This window comes from Arachis hypogaea, chromosome 13 (assembly GCF_003086295.3).
Source record: "Arachis hypogaea cultivar Tifrunner chromosome 13, arahy.Tifrunner.gnm2.J5K5, whole genome shotgun sequence".
NCBI classification, from domain to species: Eukaryota; Viridiplantae; Streptophyta; class Magnoliopsida; order Fabales; family Fabaceae; genus Arachis; species Arachis hypogaea.
In genome coordinates this window covers 135,986,334-136,007,359 of record NC_092048.1, presented here as the reverse complement: position 1 = coordinate 136,007,359, position 21,026 = coordinate 135,986,334, and the positions used below count along the sequence as shown (strand labels likewise).

Genomic DNA, 21,026 nt, shown 5'->3' with positions numbered 1-21,026 from the left:
AAGTTACTTTTAAAAAATAAAAATTTTACCAAACTAAGTCTTCATGAAAACCATTATATATATATATATATATATTGATTTTTTCAAATTATTATTGTCCTTTTTAAAAATTCTATAGCTAAGAACAATTTAAGTTAAACTATAAAAATTTATCTCTCAATATTATGATTACTATTACCATGATAAATCTCTATATTTAATCAAAAAATTTATTATAATAATAATAATATATTAAATTGTGGTCATACTATTTATTTTCAATAATCTCTCACTTGTACGAGAACTAATAATAGATTAGTTTTTTGACATACTATTATCTCAATATTTTTAGCTAAAAAAAACTAGAAATAAAAAAAACGAATTGAAAATTGAAAATGGAGAACAATTTCAAACGTAACATAAATTTTTGTTTTTTTTATACCTAGGAGGAAATGTATATAGTTTGAATGACACCTCTGTATATTACATACACATGAGACCCAAGTGTATAAATATATTATATTTTTTTTGGTTGTTTATAAGATTATAATTAAACTTGTTATTGGAGAAGTATAAGCATTATATATATCCCTAATTTCCTCATTCTTCTTTGAGTTTTCAATTTCTATTTTGATTTTTTTTACCTTTATTTTAGTTTTTTTTTTTTTGCTGGAACACGTTAAGGAAATTGGATACATTAAAAAATTTACAAATTATAAAATTTATGACTTATATATCTTATTTTATAAAATTTATAGACTACAACGTAATAATTTTTTTTTAAAAACAAAAATATTCGATACGAAATTTTTTAAGCCTATTTAAATATATACTCTATTAATAATTATACTAGTTAGCAAAAGCTTGGGAATCAAGAAGGATCGGCTATAGCTCTCAGTCTTTTAAAAAAAAAACTAATTATTTTCTGTGGACCGAAGCCCAGCTAAATAATGATTTTTTTCCGTCATTAAAAAGAAAGAAATAATCATCTTTAACTCAGATCCAAAATGAAGCCCAAACCGAAAAAATCAGGTAAAAAAGTACAAAAAAAAGTGACCAAAAGCAACCATTTTTCCCTTTCAAAAATATAATTTTTTAATATTCTTTTAAGAACAATCTTTTATTAGAAAAATAAATTTTATATTTTTTGGTATATAATTCATCATTTTTTAAAAATTTTATTTTTTTTAGAAAGTAATGTATTACATGCTTAAAATAGAATAAGGTTTTTATTGTTTAGTGAAAGTAATTTTCTTTTCAAAAGAATTGTATCCATATTAATTATATAAAAATATCTTTTTAATAAAAAAATAGTTCTTTTCTTAAAAAGAAAGATCAGTCCAAATCACCTAATATTTTAGGGTGTATTTGGTTTAGCATTGATAGTTTTAAATTTGCGTACTAGCTCACATTCATCCAAAACTAAAAATTAAACTTGCGTAATAGCTCACATTCATCCAAAACTAAAAATTATAATTTTTTTTATTCATTTTTGTAAGACTATTAGTTAGAAGATTTATTTTCTATCTACAAAAGTTTTGCCCTTCATATTTTATATGATGAATTTTATTATTTTTTTATAATATTTTTTTTAATATTCTCTCATGCATGTTATTATTTTTTCTAAACTTCTTATTATTTTAGTTTGTATGGAATTTTTTTCTTATATTATAATTTTATTAATCCCACTAAAAAGATTAAATTAAATAAAAAACTAACATAAAAAGAATATTATAATTATAAGTAGTGAAAAATTATATTTAAAAGAGTACTAAAAAGTATTGAGAGTACTAAAAAATATCCATTTAAATAATATTTAATTTATTACAATATATTTTAATATAAAAATTACTAAATATAAATTACTTTAATACCAATACACTTTTAATAAAAATCAAATTTATACAAATTTTTGTTTTTAAATTTTAATCCAATCACATATTTAATTGTGTATTGTGTTAATCACTAATCGTTGAATAACGCTTAAATATAGGAAACTGAATAAGTCACATAAGCATGAAGTTAGAGCATATCAAAATTCTGTTAGAGATTTATTCTATTGTCAATTTGACTCGGCCAACAAAACAACACATTACCATTAACAAATTTCATTTACTCTTTCACCAAACAGTATGGATGTGTATTTTGATATCCAAAGAGGGAGAACCTTTTGCATTGAAATTGGATACTTCGATAGTGTTCTTGAGATCAAAGAAAAGGTGCACAAGTATCAAGGCATTCCCGTTGCAAAACAAACTCTCTTTTTCAACGGTCATATTCTCCAAGATGATGGCGACGTTTGGAAGTACGACATTCTTAACAATTCGCACATTCAACTCGTCGTTGCAGACTCAGACAAGTCGCCCATTGCTGGTATGATCAAGATCGAAGATGTACCAGCAATAAGGAGCGACTTGTCTCCCATTGTCATCAAGGTCCATCTCAATTTGAAAATCGCTTCATTTAAAGCGCATGTTCCCGTGGAAATGAACGTAACGGACAGCGTTTTGAAACTGAAAGAAAAGATTCAAGAAATGGAAGGCGTATCGACAAACAAGATTCTCTTACATGCAACAGGAATAGAATTACACGATCATCAACTACTGAAAGATTGTGACATTTCAGACAAGTCTGAAATCGACGTGAGTCTGAGACCATCGCCTACAACTTCAGCTGTGGCTAGTAGCCGCGGCAGCGGTAGTGGCAATGCTTCAAAGAAGCTCAAGCTAATGGTGTTGCCAAATACAGAGACCAATAAGATACCTGTGGAAGTGAATGCATCGGATAACGTTAGAGAGTTAAGGAAAGAATTGCAAAAGTTGCATCAGAATTTGCAATTTCATTTACCACAAGAAAATTATTTCTTCATTTACAAGCAGAATGTTATGGATGACAATATGTCTTTTCGATCGCACGATGTTGTTCAAGGTGATACCATTGAAATTTTTAATGGTAGTGTTACCGGTGGTTCATGAAAAAAATACTCTTAATAATTTCGGAAGAGTATTCATCAATTTTGCATAGGCCTCAAATTTTTAGGACAAGTTTAAAGTAGGTATAAAATCATTAATAACAACTACTCTTCTTTTGCAATTTTAAATGTAACTACAAGACATAGTGACATACAATCATTCTGTTCTTCGTAGAATATTTATTAAACTTATTTGCAACCCTAGTAATATACGTCATGATACTCATATTTTTTATTAATTAAAAAATTAATCTAACTACATTATTGTTAATTGATAATAACTAAACTTTTTATTCCAACGTCTAAATACATTATTAATTAATAATAACTAACTTTTTTCCAATATCAAGAGTATTTTTTTGGCTAATATCAAGAGCATTTATTATACTAATAAAATTTCTTTTTTATTATTAATAAAATAATCATATTAAATATATATTAAAATTAATTATTAATATAAAATATATATTAAAATATAAAATATATATTAAAAATTAATTATTAATATATTATATTAGTGGCTAAAATTTTTTGTGTGCACATGAGATTTTTATTAATAAAATTGAAGGTATTAAGGTATTGAGTGTTGTTAAGATTAGATGCCTTGGATGGGAACTATGGTATTTTTTCCTGAGGTTTCCCATTTGTCAAGTTCTTATCTTAACAGAGAAGGAGGGACTTTTTAGTTTGACATGTTGCAATGTAATGTTTGTTTCTCTCTTATTTTTTTTAATCAACATCTACGAATAAATAGTCAAACTGATCCGTGAAAGATCATTCAATTTTTAAATTGATATCTAGAAAATTAAATTAATCAAAATCATTTTTAAAAAATTTAAAATTAATCATGTTAGTTCTTTTATCTATTCTGTCACTAATAATATTAAATTTTGCTGACGTGGCACGTTAGCTTGATAATCCAACCTGAACCCGGATTATACTCGCATCAAACCAAACCCAAAGCGAACAAAGAATAGTATTTCTTTCTTCCCACATCCTGCAGTTTCTTCGTCTTCTACCTGAAGCTCCACCATGCCGCCATCCTGCAAGGTGTTTCACGTCGCCGTCGGTCCTTGCACGTTCCTCTACCACAACGCTGCCGGTCCTTGCCCGCAGTTGATCTTTGGCGTGAGTAGGTAGCTGCTGCTTCGCTAAACACCCTCTGCCCAATGTCGCAAAGATCGTTGTAGCTGTGCCGTCCAACTCCTCTCCACCCTCTTCTTCAGTCACCACCGCGGGATTCTGGTGGAACGTGGTCTCTTCCTCCGCTGCAACTTGCACTGATCTGCTCTGCTTGTATCGATCTTCCATGGATGCTGCCAAATTAGAACAAAGACCATTCAATCGAATCTTGCCAAATCAAGGGCGCACTGCCATTAAGTTAATAAATTTACAAATTTGAGCGTTCATTGTTATTGAACAAAATCTTCGCTCCCCATAAAAAATCAAATTTTGATCGGTGGGTGATTCTATTTTTTAGCTGTTACTATTACTGGTATCTGGATTGAAGTCTCTTAGAGGGTTTTATTGAGAATGAGCATCATAAAGGCATTGGATCATTGGAGGAGTTACTTCAGGTCTTGTTCATCTTCTTCTGACATATTTGAGAGTGGCGACTTTTGATTCTCCTAAGGAGTTTAGGTTGAGAAGGGACCGTATTGTTGAGATGCTCTTCTCTTGCAAGCAAACAAGGTACGTGGGTTTTGACAGGGTTGAGCTCTCCTTGGTGATAGTGCTGATGGTGATGATGATGATGGTGATGGTGCCTATAAGAGTAGTGATTTTCATCACAATCGGGATGGTGTTGTTGAGTTTGAAGCTAGGACAAGTAGGGAGATTAAGGTGAATAGCTCAAGGGATGATATTGATGATCATGGTGACATGGATGTGAATAGGGTCCTTAGCAATTATAGCATTGATGAAGCTGAGGCATTGACTGATGAAATGGAAGAACAGTCAGATGCAATATTGTTTGAATCACTGAGGAGGCCGCAACTGATGGAGGCAGCAGCTGTTGGAATCGGCATAGAAGCTGAGATGCGTAGAGGAAAAGGAGACTAAGAGAGTATGTGACCGTCGGGTCGAGTTGTTGGGTTAGACTTCGATTTTCTAATGGTTTGGGCCCATCAGTAGGTCCCAATCCTGACAAAAAAAAACTAACGTGTCGCGTCAGTAATACTTAATGGCGTTAGTGACAGAATAGACGGAGAGACTAACGTAATTAAATTTAAATCTTTCAAGGACAGTTTTGATTAATTTAATTATTTACTCCAACTTCTATTAACACTCTAACAAAGTTTGATTACTAAATTAATTTTTATTTTTATTTTGTTATACAAATTAATTTTAATATTATGTTCTTTAAATTTATGGTCAATTTTAATTACTAAATGACTAAATAATTATGTTAAGGTATCAATTGAAGTATCTAATATTTTATTATAAAAGAGTCTTTGTAATTGAATTGAAAATATTTTTTTTTAATATTTAGAATGTTGATAAGTATATCTACAAATAAATAAAATTACCATTTTTATTCATAAAAGATGGATTTTTGTTAATAAAATTACCCAAAATGTAAAAATTATTTAAAATCTCCAAAATACCCTTTAATATAATCTAACTCTAATTTCTCTTTTTACTTCACACCACCAATTCCACCAATCCTTCCTCACCACCACTTTCATCCTCAAATCCTTCTCTTTATCACCACCATCGAACAAGGGAGGAATAGTAAGAGAGAAAGTCGAAACAGAGAGAGTGAGAGAATGATTAAAAAGGAAGTTACTCATCACTGCTGAAAAAATCATTTTAAAGAGGAAGAGCATTCAGATTCAGAATTTCACATTTAAATTGAAATAACAATGTCTTAATAGAATTATATTATTATAGATTCAACAACAGAACCAACAGAACTGCAAATACAAATTCAAATCCCAACAACAGAAGTGGATCATTCAAATTCAACAATTACAGATCTATAATTCAATAATAAGTCAGATTATGGAGATGCAAAATTAGAGAATGAAGCAATAAAAATTAAAAATTAAAAATTAAAAAAGACCATGACGACAACGTATTGCCAAATCTTTGAACCCCCAGTCCCAGTCTTGAAGCTCCGTGAGCAGTGCTTCAAGGTCGAAACGCCGACGCAGAGGCTGTTGTCGAAGATGGTCCCAATCAAAGCCCACGACATTTTTGTAAAAAGAAACACGAAGACTAAGGATTGGGTCATCGAAGCGGATCTCAAGGAATCAAGAGTGCCACCACCATGCAGGACCTCATGCGTGCTTGCGAAGAGAAAGCAGAGAACGTTCACAGCCTTTGTTAATGGAGCAGCAACGGTGGCAAACACAGAACTTAGGGAAAGGACGGCTATGATGCACAGATCTTGTCGCCATTAGGGGTGAGCACGGGTAGCGGGTACCCGATTATCCGTCTGAACCTGAACCGAACCAATTAAATTGGTTCTGAAACCAATGAATAATCGGGTCTGACCCGAACCAAACCAATTGCTCTCTCTAGTAATTGGTTCAGATAATGGTTCTGGAGGTGCAAAACCCAAACTAACTCGTGGACCCGATTATGTATTAATTAAATAAAAAAATAAAAATTTAAAATATATATGTCTTGATTTTGAGTTTCTCTCTATTGCACTTTTGTATTTAGCTTTTAATGTGCTTGGTATTTAACATGTTTAGATTTTAATGTATATAATGTTTAATGTGTTTAGTTTTTAATGTGTTTGGTGTTTAATATGTTTGGATTTTAATGTCTTTAGTGTTTAATATGTTGGAATTTTAATGTGTTTAATTTTTAATATATTTGGTGTTTAACATGTTTGGATTATTTCATTGATTTTACATGTTTATTATACTTACATAATTTTTAAGATAAAAATTTGGTTTTTTTATGAATTTTTGTTTCATCGGGTACCCAATTATCCGAACCGAACCAACCCGTTCTTAATCAGTTTGGTTTGGTTCAGGTACATACACAAAAAATGTAAATCCAAACCAAACCGAACCAATTATAACTCAATTGGTTCGGTTCTAATTTCACCCTAAACCTGAACCAATCCGATGCGTGCTCACTTCCTAGTCGCCATTGCTGCTGGAGGTCGCTGGAATCGATACTGCTAAGCCACCACTGTTGTCTCTCTATTTCTACCTTTGCCGAGGTATTAGAGAAGGAGGCGATGATGACAGTGGTGGTGATAGCGACAGTGATAGTGGTAGTTGGAGATGAAAATGGTGGTGAGGAAGAATTTGGATGGCGGTGTGCTTAGCATTGGAAGAGTGGTGTTGTGGAATAAAAAAAAGAAGTTAGAATTAGATTATATTAGAGGCTATTTTAGAAATTTCAAATAACTTTTTAGGATTTAGGTAGTTTTATTAACAAAAGTCTATTTTTTATGAGTAGAAAAGATAATTTTATTTATTCGTAGATAATTTTATCAACGTTCTAAACTTTTATACGTAAAAATGATAGTTTACTCTTTTTCTAAAAAGACAATAAAATTGGGATTTTTTATTTTAATAAATAAAATAAATGTAATATTTACCAAAATAAATAATTTTAAAAGTATTTACCGATTTAAAGTCCCTTGCCTTATCTCATTTATAGTGAAAACGAGATAACAATGCATGTATCTCGTTTACAGTATAAACGAGATAAGGCACGTCAGCGTGACACGTGTATATCTTGTTTACACTGTAAACGAGATAAGGCTTGTCTGCGTCTATATATACAAGTCGTTTACAGCTTAGTTCCGAACCCAAGTTTGACTTTGTCAACCTCTTTCTCCCCTCTTTTAATCCGATTCGACTATACCTTCGACTGAATTGGTGATGGCGCGGGAGGCGGCGAATGGCGAAGACATCAACAAGCTGAACGAGACGACGCATTATGCTGGGGTGGCCGACTTCGAGGTTAGTTTCCTTATGTTTGTTTAATTTAAGGATGTGGCCATTGTTAGGGTAGTCATTAAGAACTAGAACGTAGTTGTATCAGTTAGCAGTTAAGTCTCTAGGAGGAATTTAGAACTCTATTTGCTTATGCTAGGTTGGTATGACATAATTATTAATTTGAAACTCTGTTATTCTTGTGCTAGGTTGTTAGTATTTATAACGCTATAGTTAGGATTTGCCTATTATGAAAATTGTAATTTAGAGATATGTGTAGGTTAGAAACATGGAAGTACGTTCTTCAGTAGAAGTAGCTATACGGTAGATGGAAATATTTGCTGAACTTTAATGTGTTGTGTACCATGTTAAGTCGGTCTAATTACTAAAAAAAAAAGAGATAGAATTCAGTAACCCATAAATTTAGAGTATTTTATTTGTAAGGCTAAATTCTTTTTTTTTTTTCATTATTCAGAGGCTTCGCCTCCTACTGCCCCGACAAGTGAGCCATACTCTTCCTCCACCCATCGCCATCGTCCCATATGTGGTTGAGGCTGGATTCGGCGACACAGTGCCCCTCAGGGATTTCAATTTTGACAACTCCCTGATTTCGGCACTCGTGGAGCGATGACATCCAGAGACGCACACGTTTCATCTCCCGTGGGGTGAGGTCACTATCACCCTGCAGGACGTGGCATACCACCTAGGCCTACGCGCACACGGTAACCCCATCGGGGGTGCCTCTGTGACTTTGGTAGGTGTTACCAGACGGAGACGTGGACGTTGGTGGAGCAGCTGCTCGGTGTCAGGCCTCCCGTGGTAGCACAGCAGGCTGCGCATAAGAAGGAGTCCTTCACGCTGAAGCTTGTGTTACTTTGGGATCGTGTCCGCTAGATGCCCCCGATAGACGATCCCGAGACCCTCCGACAGTATGCCAGGTGCTATATTATGTTACTGATCGGAGGGTATCTGATGACCGACAAGTCCAACAATCTGGTGCACCTTCGTTGGCTACCGCTGCTCTGGGACTTTGAGGAGTGTAGGGTGTTTTCCTGGAGCTCGGTTGTGCTGGCCTGGATGTATCAGTCACTTTGTTTGGCGGCACAGCAAGGCGTCATGGATATCGCTGGCTGCACTCTACTTTTGATGTCCTGGATCTATCAGAGATTTTCTCAGTGGTGTCCACCAGATAGAGGGGTTTACCAGTATCCTCTGGTCGCCAGGTGAGAAATGTTTATTTATGTATTTGAATTAAATAATTGTCAATTCTTTTGGGATGTTACTTAACGAACTGTATATGTTCTCCTGGGATTTATCAGGTTGGTAAGATTACAGCAGCAGAGCAGAGATCAGCATGAGGCCATGGTCCTGCATTTGAGGGTTTCGATCGACCAACTACGGTTTGATGAGGTTAGTTGTAAAATACTTATGTTTTTTATTTTCGATAATTAGATATCTATCATATGGTTTAATTTGTTTGTTATCTGGATAATTAGATAGATTTTGTAAAATAATTATGTTTCTCTTATGTCGGAAACTTTTTTTATTCAGTTTGCATGGAGAGTCTACGATGACCCTGCTATGCAGGCTTTGTGCCCGCCCTGGTTCCGTGAGGAGGAGGAGTGGGGGACATGGTTGTCAGCCGTCTCCCTATTGTGCTTCAACATCATCCAGTTTCACCACGTTGATCGGGTGAAACGGCAGTTCAATGGAGAGCAGCAGGTACCAGGCACTCCATTGAGATCCATTGTCGGCTTGACGACACTGCACATGGTACTTTAACCGGTCGGACTCGATCACCCGGTACTCAGCACTCCTGCAAATACTGTAGTTCTTCACACCCTGAAGCACCACCTCTCGGCTTCTGAACTTGTGGCCGACTCGAAACTCTACCCCGCCGTCTAGGTTGTAATCCTCTTCACATGTGTCAGAAACCGGGATTCTCTCTTGCATTGCATCCAGATGTAGACTGTGATAGTGACTTGGGACTGTCGATAGCGCCAGAATCAGGTGAGGTGGAGGCAGCATATGGCACGCCACAGCCCCGGCAGGTGTCTCCGGCACAAACTCATCCATCCTTATCGCCACCATCGGATGACTCACTGTCCGCACTATTCGCCACGTAATCTTCGTCCGACTCCTCCTCACCCTCCTCTGCCTCATGATCTGGAATGGCGACATGAATGGGCGGTGGTCCGAGAGGTCGGTCGTCCTGCACATAGGTATCGTGTACGGAACCACCATTACCACCATGACCCACCTCGGCAGACAGCTCCATTACCTGTTCTATCATGATCCTCCCATGGATGTCGAATATCAGTCGCACATGCTCGTCCCCTTGAAGTCGGAATAGTCGAAACCAGAAGACTCCGTTTTCCATGGGTGCTAACAACTTATACCCCACCCTTCTTATCTTCCTCGTAGGGGTGTGTATGTCCCGACCCGAAGATTCGGTCCGGTCTCGAACACTTTAGTGGCTAATTTGGTGTGATTTCACCGGGTAAGAGTCTCAAAAATAGACCCGGTCATTATTTCGCGTCGGGTCCGAGCCATAACTCGGGTCATCCGAACTCGACCCGATAGCCCGGTCATCATACACAATTAATATTGTCTGTTATTAGTAATAAATGATGGCTATTCTTATGTGGAATTTAAGTATTATAAACCTTAATATTTTGTGTTATTAGTCATTATAAAACTATAAGTTAATATTTTGTGTTTAAAATGCATAAGACTTTAGACTAATACATAATACTGTGTTATTTGTATTGATTTAAATATTTGGTGACTTGGGTGTTATTAGACAATATTAGTATTGATTATGGTTATACTTTAATTTTAGAGAAGAGGTGGTTCTTGTTATATTTTTCTAAGTGAATTTTACCATGTTAAATAATGGTTGGAAGATTGAAAATTTGGATATTTTTACATGCTAACTTATAAGAAGATATTAAGATAATGTAATGCTAACGACCCGGTTTTCACCCCGTTTTTACCCGGTATAATCATGGCCCGAAAGTGTATAGGTTTCATCGGGTCTAGGGCCGGGTTCGGGTCTGACAAATAGACCCGGTATATATTTTGGGTCGGGTCTGAGTCACATCAAACCCGGTTTCACCCGGTCCATGCACACCCCTACTCCCTCGCTTGTGTACCACCAAACTTGCTCAATATCAAACTCTTCAAATCCGATGTCTCCACACGCCGAGTGCGAAATAATATCGGATTTTCACACTCAAATGTCATCCTGTTGTCGCCATTTCTCATACGACAATTTGGATAAACAAGCACAACTATGAATGGACTGTTACTGGCCATTAAACTTTGTTTTTGTGAGAAAAACGAGACAGAGAAAAAATTTAAAATGTGTGTAGAAATACCAAAAATTATACATCCTTTTATAGCAGCTGGATATTTGTCTTTGTCTATTTGTAAAAGAGATAAGACAATAAAATTTAAATCCATAAATACTTTTAAAATTATTTATTTTAGTAAATATTATATTTATTTTATTTATTAAAATAAAAAATCTGTAAAAATTGACTTGACTAAAATCTTTAATAAAAAATTTAAATAAAAAAAATTTATAATTAAAGTCTGTTCTAGAAGTGCGCACTGCCCAGCCCAACTCGGCAACTACTAAGACCCTTTTTTAGGATTGATTTGTTTTTTTTTTGTTTTTTTTTTTGTCACGTTGCCGTGAATAGGTGGTCACCGCCTTTCCTGCTGCTATAAAATATGCCCTTGCCCCCGGCCTCACCTTCATTCTAAGCTGATTTAATTCCTTTTTGTGCTTCCCCGAATTCCTTCAAGGTACTTTTCTCTTCTTTATCTTCTGTTCCCTTTGATTCCTTTGGTAAGGTTTCTAGGGTTTTAATTTTTTCTTCCTTCCTCAGAAATTTTATCTCGCCTTTGATTTCTTTTGGTTTAAAAATTATCATTATCTCTTTTGTACTCGTAATTCTTAGATTGGATTCCTATTGATTGCGGTTCATAGCTGTATTTTCGCAACGCAAGAATCAATTGTTTTTGGTGCTTATTTTTGAAATCGAATTTGTTGATTCTGATAATGAATTTTTCTGTTAACCCTAGCCGGAGAAATACATCGATTAATTCTTTCAATTTGGATTAGCATGGTTTATCCGTTTTTTTACCATGCATGAATGATTTCCGTTAAGATTTTCTTATTGCGGTTGTTGTTGTAGATGCAAATCTTCGTCAAGACCCTCACCGGAAAGACCATTACTCTCGAGGTCGAGAGTTCTGACACCATCGATAATGTGAAGGCGAAAATTCAAGATAAGGAAGGGATCCCTCCCGACCAGCAGCGTCTAATCTTCGCCGGAAAACAGCTGGAGGATGGCCGTACCCTTGCCGACTACAACATCCAGAAGGAGTCAACCCTTCACCTTGTCCTCCGTCTTCGCGGTGGCATGCAGATCTTCGTTAAGACCCTCACCGGCAAGACCATCACCCTCGAGGTTGAAAGTTCCGACACCATCGACAACGTGAAGGCCAAAATTCAGGATAAGGAGGGAATCCCACCGGACCAGCAGAGGTTGATCTTCGCCGGGAAGCAGCTTGAGGATGGCCGCACCTTGGCTGACTACAACATCCAAAAGGAGTCCACCCTTCACCTTGTCCTCCGACTGCGTGGTGGAATGCAGATTTTCGTTAAGACCCTTACCGGAAAGACAATCACCCTGGAAGTTGAGAGTTCGGACACCATCGATAATGTCAAAGCAAAGATCCAAGACAAGGAGGGAATTCCCCCGGACCAGCAGAGGTTGATCTTTGCTGGCAAGCAGCTCGAGGACGGTCGCACCTTGGCTGATTACAACATCCAAAAGGAATCCACTCTCCACCTTGTGTTGCGTCTCCGTGGTGGGATGCAGATATTTGTCAAGACTTTGACAGGAAAGACCATCACTCTTGAGGTTGAGAGCTCGGACACCATTGACAATGTGAAAGCCAAGATTCAGGATAAGGAGGGAATTCCCCCGGACCAGCAGAGGTTGATCTTTGCCGGAAAACAGCTCGAGGACGGCCGCACCTTAGCCGATTACAACATCCAGAAGGAATCCACCCTCCACCTTGTGCTGCGTCTTCGTGGTGGATTTTAAGTGAGGATGGCATTACAACTGGATGTTCTGTTGTAGTAGTTTCCAAATTTATGAACTAGTTGTTTGGTTATGGGTCCCTAGCGGCCCTTTAAAATAGGTTTAGTCTTTCATGTTTAAAAACTGGGTAATATTACTATATGCTGTGTTTGATTCTGTGATTCTACTCATATAGTTTGTCTTTATGTATTTGAATTACTGAATGTGGTGTTCTCAGTTGTTACTAGAGATGCTGCGTGTGGAGTGGGAGCTTTCTGGATCTATCTATCATCACGTCAGATATTTTACATTCCAATCTACCATGATTTGGATTTCAATTTAGGAAAGGGTAATGCTATTATTTTAGGTGTCCAAATAATTAATACGCAAACCTAAATTACAATCTTTAATCTGCATTTTATAACGTCGCATTTCACAGAACTTATGTTGGCCGCATCCAATGAATTAATACGCAAACCTAAATTACAATCTTTAATCTGCATTTTATAACGTCGTATTTCACAGAACTTATGTTGGCCGCATCCAATGAATTGTACAAAAGTTATAGTAATCCAAGTGAGCTTAGCAGAGAAAACAGAATCTCCAAAACTGCAGAATTATCGCTCAGATTCTCAACTAGAAAAAGCCTGCCTGAAATTGAACATATTCATATATTGCTAATTAATCTGAAGCTAAGAATAAAGAAATTATAATGATTCTTAACTCTTTTTAAGTTACAAATGTCGTGCACCAAACATCATAATTTAACCATGGTCGGAAATATTAGACAGATGGGAAAAACTTGTTGAGGTTGAAAGGGAGGGAGTAAAATTCTTCACTCCTTGTATCTCCTTTGAATGAACGGAATCTGTCCCACCAATGCATTCCTCTGTCTTTGCGAGTTTGGTTGTCTTTTTTGTGCAGTGTCACGTCCAACAACATTGCCAATATACCAGCAACAAATGCTTCAGATGAGAATGGCACATTCATCATATCATTGAACTGTCACAACATATCAATAACACTATTATAAGTATTATACCAATTGTTTTTATGTTAATATACCTAAATATAGCTTTATATACCCATCTTGCGCGAGTGTGGACAGGACCATAGCCCTTGAATGCTGTGTACTCATTAAAGTATTGTGGTATAGAGAATCCCATGAAAATTGAGAAGCCTAAGATGAATTTAGTTCTAAAGCTGTTCAGATTGCAGAACTGAAGGAAACCCAGACCTGCAGAGCCTGTGTTGTGGAACAACAAAATTGTAAGAATGAAAGCATCAAAGTGTTTATGATAATAGCAGCCCACATTCTTTAAATTGATGATACATACCCACATATGCAAAGAAAAGGCAGTACAAAGCTGCAAATATTGGTGCTGGAATTGAAGCAAAAACTGCTCCAAATTTCCCTATATAAAACAATTGTTTCATAATATAAGTATGTAGCTTCAGAAATGTGCTAGAATAATCACATCACATTAGAATTGCTAATAGTAATGTTAGAAACTTACCAAGAATTGAGAAAAAGATCATAAATCCAGCTGATATTTGAACAACTCTTCGGCTACCGACACGTGTCAAAGCTAAGAGTCCTGCATTCTCTCTGGAGAACAGGCAACAATGAATTAATATTTGTCTAAGAACAAGGAATTGATTTACAGAATAAAAAAGAATCTTACACAGAAACTGATGATCCATTTCCAGTTCCAAAGATTCCAGATAACAAAATTCCCACTCCCTGATACCATAAGAAAATGCAATTATCAAAAAAGCTGACAGAACCTAAAGCAGAAAAGGATCATGTAGAGTATTACTGATCCATAATTTGTGTTTACCTGCCAACCAATGCCACGGCTGAGAACTGAAGGGGGCATTGGTGTTGCACTTGCATACCTTGACACAGCAATGAAAGCACCAGTAGACTATTTACCAAAAAAAAAAATTGTAAGACAATCATCAAGAAAGTATGCAAGAATGGGAAATGATTTTTGTACTGATCTTTTCTTGGACATCAAGTCAACTCATTTTTTTCGTTGATTTGTGATCCGAGGGAAGATGGAGTACAAATAACACAAGAAACGGAGAAGGAAACTGCTACTGATATGTTAAAAAAGAACCTCAACAAGAGCAACAAAGGAAGCAGCCATCATAGCAAAAGATTCCCCAGCATCAAATGTAGGTGCTCCCCATTGAAAAGGGTATGGGATTCTTATCCTAAATTATAATATTAATACATTTTGTAAGCAACAAAGCTTACTGCTTCTGAAAAAAGAAGATTTCTTGTTATTGGGGGAACCACATTATTGTTCTTACCAAGGAGCACCACCTATGATTCCAGAACGATCTGTTCTACAAGTGATTTGAGTCTTAGGTGCTGAATTCTTATAAGCTCCACCAACAGTGAGAAGATGAGCATAGATCCATACAATTGCTATTGAGAATATAACTGCAAATCGATCAAAGATTGGTTTGTCTCCTTTCATCATATGGGGAATGTACTGCATCAACAAAGTCACCACTCAAAAGGTAAATTGGTTTTAAGAAGATAATTTAATTTTCATGCAGATAAATCAAATTGTATATTTTGATATCAGAAAAAGATTATAGATTACCTGCGAAAATATTACGAGGATGAAGATTTCTGGCAAACCAATCTCCACACATTTTGCAAGCTAGAAATTCAAAAGTCACACAATCAGGAGAGTTGGAATCACAGCTTATGATCATAAAGTACATGAAGGAAAAAAAAGGACTAGTTGTTCAAGATGCACTCACCACTGGAAATCCCAATTCATAAAGTCCAAAGCCTGAGAGAGCAACCAATGGAACAGCAGAGAGAGGACTTAAGAACCTAAATAAAACAAGAAAACAAATTATTCATTAAGATGATTTCAAGAGACTCAAGCAAATCAAAAACCTTAAGCATTTATTCAAAAAGATTGTGTAGTAAGTAATTAATCATGGCCTTGATAGAATGAAATAAAATTTGATAAACAATGAGTAGTATAGAATTTTTTCATTCTGTTTTATCTGTCATGGTCAAAATTAGATGAAGCAAAATATTAACCTGACTATATTGCGCCAAAGGCCACTGAAGCCGAAAACGATTTGAAGGGTTGAAGCAACAATAAGGGCACCTTGTGTTCCACGCATTATCCTCTCAAATTTCTGCCATGTTTGCTTACAAATCAAGCAAGCAAGTATAATAATGACATAACAGAAACAGAACCAAAAAAAAAAAAAACTTATAACCTCTTGAGGATTGACAATATCACTGTATCTAGCAGCCAAAATGATTGAAATGGTTGTTGGAACAAAAGTGTAGGATCCACCAATAACTGCAGGTAAACGAGTCCCAAAGAATGTTTGGAAGAATGTGTTTATGCCTGCTACAAATTGTAGAGTCTGAATCACTCTTGCCTTCTCTTCCTATTCAAGCAAAAACAAAAAAAAGAATAAACAAAAGTTTGCAGTGTTTGTTAGACTTATTATGAATTGGACCACATAAGATTGAAAATTTGAAAAGCATACTATTCATGAATCTTACATTTCCTCCTCCCATCTGTGGAACTAGAGAGCTAGGAATCAGAACAGTTGTGCCAAGCATCACCAGATAATGTTGGAAACCAAGTAGGATTGCCTCAGCTTCATTCACATCAGAATTTCACAACTCAATTATCATATTCAATACCAATACATATTGATTTTTCAATGTACTAGTCGAATCAGATTAGTAGAAATCAATAAAACGTTAACAAAGATAAGCAAAAGTCTATTGACTCCAAATGACATCAAGTAAATATTTTTGAAAAAATGGTTTAAACTTACGCCATGGAGGAGGACTTGTAATGCAGTAAGAAACATGTGGTAACTGATCTTTAACTGGATGTGGCTGCTCATCTTGCTTTGGTTGTGGTGCACCTCCTGCCATTCTTTTTCGATGAACTAAGAACTCACTACAACAACTCAAGTTTCTCAGAACTCAAAAGAGATTAATGTAGGATTCTCCAACTCAAAAGAATGTTATGCATGCCACAATGTGAAATGGACTCTAACAAAACCAGTTGGAATAAGGAAGCACAGAAAGTGTTCACCCCAGATGCAAAAATCAAAACTTTCTTTCTTGTTTGCTTGTTTGTTCTCTCTATTCTGATGAAACACACAGAAGAAGGACAATGGAACTTGTCAGCAATGTATGATGCAAATGAAGAAAATATTGGTGTAAGGAAGGTTTGTTTCTTCTTTTTTGTTAGCCCAAGAAGACATAAAAGTGAGTGTGAAGATGTGAAAGAAATAAAAAGCAAAAGGGGAGAGTAATAGTAATAGTCTAATAGAGCCTCTTCCCCCTAAAGCAAGAAAGAAACCAAAAACCCAAAAGAATCTCTCAGTTCCATATTGCTTTTTTAACAATATTGTAATCAAAATATATTATTATTAATGGCGTAAACATGACTTGCCTTTCCTTTGTTCAACACGCAAAGATAAAGTTATGCAATAAAGCAGCTTCACCTTCACCTTTATTAACCAACCTCACATTTACTATATTTAATTTAATTTAACTAACACCAATATTTATTTGAACCATAACAATAATGAAGGTAACAAGAAGTGAGAACCTCTCTTGTTTAATATCTTCACCCCTTTTAAGTAGAAATCCTTTTGTTCACAGCAAAAAAGGTTTACAATTTTCTTTTCTCTATGGCACTGAGTACTAGTACTACTACCAGTTCTGCAAGATCATGAAAAGCTGCTGTTATTATTTTTTTTTTTACCTTGAGGGATGAGGCAGAATCTGATGATTAATTGGTTGAAAGTTGGAAGTAGCAAACAATAGCAACTTGTTTTGTGTGTGTGTGTGAGAGAGAGAGAGTGTGTTGTTATAGTCAGTTTCTTTTTGCATGAGAGTTGAACACTAAGCTGTCTCTCTTGGACTTATCTTCTGTCCTCTGCAATCTGAAAAACAACCCTCTCCAATTGACAAACTAATAGTTAGAGTCTAATATTTACTCAATTTTATTGTTGCATTGGACTCAATCTTTGGTTATATATTGTTGGATTATTTCAATTAGACTTGTCTAAGTCCTTGTTAAGTTCTAAATGTGAGGATGTTAGAATTTTATATTGTTTAGAAGGTTTTGATAATTCTGTGAGTCTTAAAACTAAATCTCTTCTATTAATTAACAATAAAATAACTTTTAAGAACAAGTTTTTTAATGGCATTAAAAATTTGTAAGCATAAATAAACTTTTGACAAGGTTTAAAAGAAATACTTAATTGGTTCAATAGTACAATGAGTAGAGTTACTAAAAGGGTAAATATTGATCTACTTTTCACTGGTTCAGTGGGAAATGGCAATGGTTTGTTGCATATGAGTTGTTATTAGGCAATATTTAATTGAATCCATCTGCTGAATATTTTAATTTAATTTAATTTAGAAGTTTAGTACCTTAAGCTTGGGACATAATGAAATGTACTATATTTCAAATTTTTATGATAAAATTAATACCAGCTGGATTTAAAAAATGGGCGTAGATTGATATCCTTTTCTTTAGCAGGAAGAAATGGAAATGGTTCTTACTTACATTTACGCCTCACAAATCACACACTAGACAGCTTGTAATCAGACTTTAGAATAAAAAATAAATAAAACAATAACAGAATGATACGGTTAAGGTCACAATCGTATATTTCAATTCATGGATTTGACCAAGGACACAATTTTTTTTTCTTGTGGGGCTCACTAGGACCTAGTGTCTCTCCATTTTTTAATGTTTGCTTCAATTTGTTGTCCTATGCTGCAAAATTAAATTAGTGAATATTAATTGTTATAAATATTAAAGTCTAACTTGGGTTGGTCCAGCTTACTCGTAGTAAGTGTTGGGGGTTCGAATCCGGCCTTGTGTATGCAGGAATTTATTGGCCAGCAGCAGACCCTTAAATGAAGTTCAGATCCACGATAGATTAGTCTTTAACCTGTGGGGTTGGAGAATACCATGGACAACCTAAAAAAAAGGAACATAAGTGATGTTAATGAATCAGAGTTATGTTAAATTATTTTGGAAGCTTTAATTATCATAGAATATATATTCAAATAGGTTCTCAAGGTATTTTGTATATGATATTTTTGTCTTTAAAATTTTTTTATTATATTAAAATTTTTAGACTTTATAAATATATAAGTCTTTATTTAGTTAAATTTATTGTTTTTACTTGAATAAAATTTTTTAAAAATATGACATAATGATTTATTAGTCTTATTTTTATAAAATTAAAAAATTTTTATGTAATAAATTTTTTTTGAAAATAAAAACGTTTGATGCAAAATTTTGTAAGGATCTATTTAAAATTTTGGATATATTCTCATTATTATACGGGAAGGAAAACTTTTGGTTTAGTTTCTATAGTGATTTGTACTTTATGGATTGTTATTATCTCTCTATGGAGTATAGTATATTCCTTCCACCAAGAAACATTGAAAGAATTTAACCCCACTGGATCTAAGATATCATTTCATTGTCCTAACAAATGGAAAAAGAAACAACTTCTTTGACTATTACAGTTCTAATTACTAGCAAATAACAATGTTCCTGCTCCCTCAATTGGGAATCATTTGAACATAGATACTGAGTAGAATCGCTAATAACTTTTTACCTGTTTTTTTTTCTTTTTTTCTTTTTTGGCTAAAACCTGTAGTATATACTGGTATTGTTCTTTTAACTTATATGACTACATGAGATATGAAATATGAGACGGTAAATATTTTGAGAACAAGTAAATAGTTTTCAAAAATAAAGATATAAGTTCGAATATCAGAATGCGTGCTTGTTGAGAAGAAAAAGTAATTTTAAATGTTCAACTTTTCAAATATGAGAACACTATCTTCTATGGTTTTATTTAAAAAAAAATCAAGTTAGAAAAACCTTGATTCATTCAACACTTAAAGTGGAGTTAAGCCTCATTTTGGTCCTTCAGATTGGCAAGTATAGTGATTTAATTTCTGACTTTCTAGTTGTTATAATTTGGTCTTTCAAATTGAAAAAAGTGTACCAATGTAGTTTTTCGTGTATTTTTCGTCATCGGAATTTAATGCTGTTATTGACGTGACTCAAATCTTGCCACGCTGGACATATTAAAACGGCATCGTACGCGTTTTGGAGCAAAAGAAGACATTAAACGGCGTCATACGCGTTTTGGCGATAAAAAAGGTATTAAACGACGTCCTTTAAGGGTTTAAACAATCTTGTCATAATCAAGTTTCTTGTTAGAACCCTCAAACGATGTCGTTTAATGCCTTCTTTAGCGACAAAACACTTACGGCATCATTTTAATATGTCCAGTATGGCAGGGCTTGAGCCACATTATTAACAACGTTGAGCTCCGGTGACGAAAAATATACGAGAGACTATTGATATACTCTTTTGAATCTGGAGAACCAAATTATAAAAATTAAAAAACCAAATACTAAATCAGTGCAATTCACCAATCTCAGAGACCAAAATAGAACTAAACTTCTTAAAGGGTCACTTGACTTGTAGATAGATAAAAAAATTGAATTCATAGCCTTCTTATACCAACAAATGACATCTTTATACATCGGCACCTAGGAACAAGTCACACTTAGAAAAATGGTATTCATAGCCAGAGACATTGTTATGAAACACAAACTTAACCTGTGTCTATGCCTTGCTACTTTTACCAAAAGTGCCTTAAGTACCTTTCGGCTGTACATTGTTTTGAAAATATTAATTTTATGCTTGACTTTTGATTACTCCCTCATTTCTGTAAAGTGAAAGTGCCCTTTAGGACTTGAATAAGAAAAGTGCCTTCTTGTACAAAATCATAGTAATATAGAGTAGATCATTAAAATCAAATATATATATATATATATATATATATATATATATATATATATATATATATATATATATATATATATATATATATATATATATATATGAAGCACCAAATAAGTTATAAGGCTAGAAAACAGTGATTTAAGTGTCGAATTATCAGTTACTATTTCATTAATGTAAAATGAAAATTTTGACAAGGTAGAGTTATATCCTT

General features: G+C 34.6%; 3 protein-coding genes across 3 annotated transcripts; 2 read left to right on the top strand and 1 right to left on the bottom strand.

The window, feature by feature from the left end:
* The first annotated feature begins 2,111 nt into the window (after nt 1-2,111).
* LOC112791830 (ubiquitin domain-containing protein 7SL RNA1-like) lies at nt 2,112-2,954 on the top strand. Its single transcript, XM_025834821.3, has one exon. The coding sequence runs from the start codon at nt 2,112-2,114 to the stop codon at nt 2,952-2,954; it is 843 nt and encodes a 280-aa protein (XP_025690606.1).
* Nucleotides 2,955-11,440: 8,486 nt separating this feature from the next.
* Nucleotides 11,441-13,269, top strand: LOC112791829 (polyubiquitin). The gene is made up of 2 exons (XM_025834820.3): nt 11,441-11,667; nt 12,060-13,269. The coding sequence occupies exon 2, from the start codon at nt 12,060-12,062 to the stop codon at nt 12,975-12,977; it is 918 nt and encodes a 305-aa protein (XP_025690605.1). The 5' UTR covers nt 11,441-11,667; the 3' UTR covers nt 12,978-13,269.
* A 332-nt stretch (nt 13,270-13,601) lies between these two features.
* On the bottom strand, nt 13,602-17,356 carry LOC112791828 (nucleobase-ascorbate transporter 6). The gene is made up of 14 exons (XM_025834817.3): nt 16,788-17,356; nt 16,507-16,604; nt 16,212-16,388; nt 16,027-16,127; nt 15,735-15,810; nt 15,572-15,631; nt 15,273-15,457; nt 15,077-15,173; nt 14,795-14,881; nt 14,639-14,697; nt 14,471-14,562; nt 14,291-14,368; nt 14,039-14,199; nt 13,602-13,955 (listed from the first exon to the last, which is right to left on the bottom strand). Exons 1-14 carry the CDS (start codon nt 16,888-16,890, stop codon nt 13,737-13,739), a joined length of 1,593 nt encoding a protein of 530 aa, XP_025690602.1. The 5' UTR covers nt 16,891-17,356; the 3' UTR covers nt 13,602-13,736.
* Nucleotides 17,357-21,026: the final 3,670 nt, after the last annotated feature.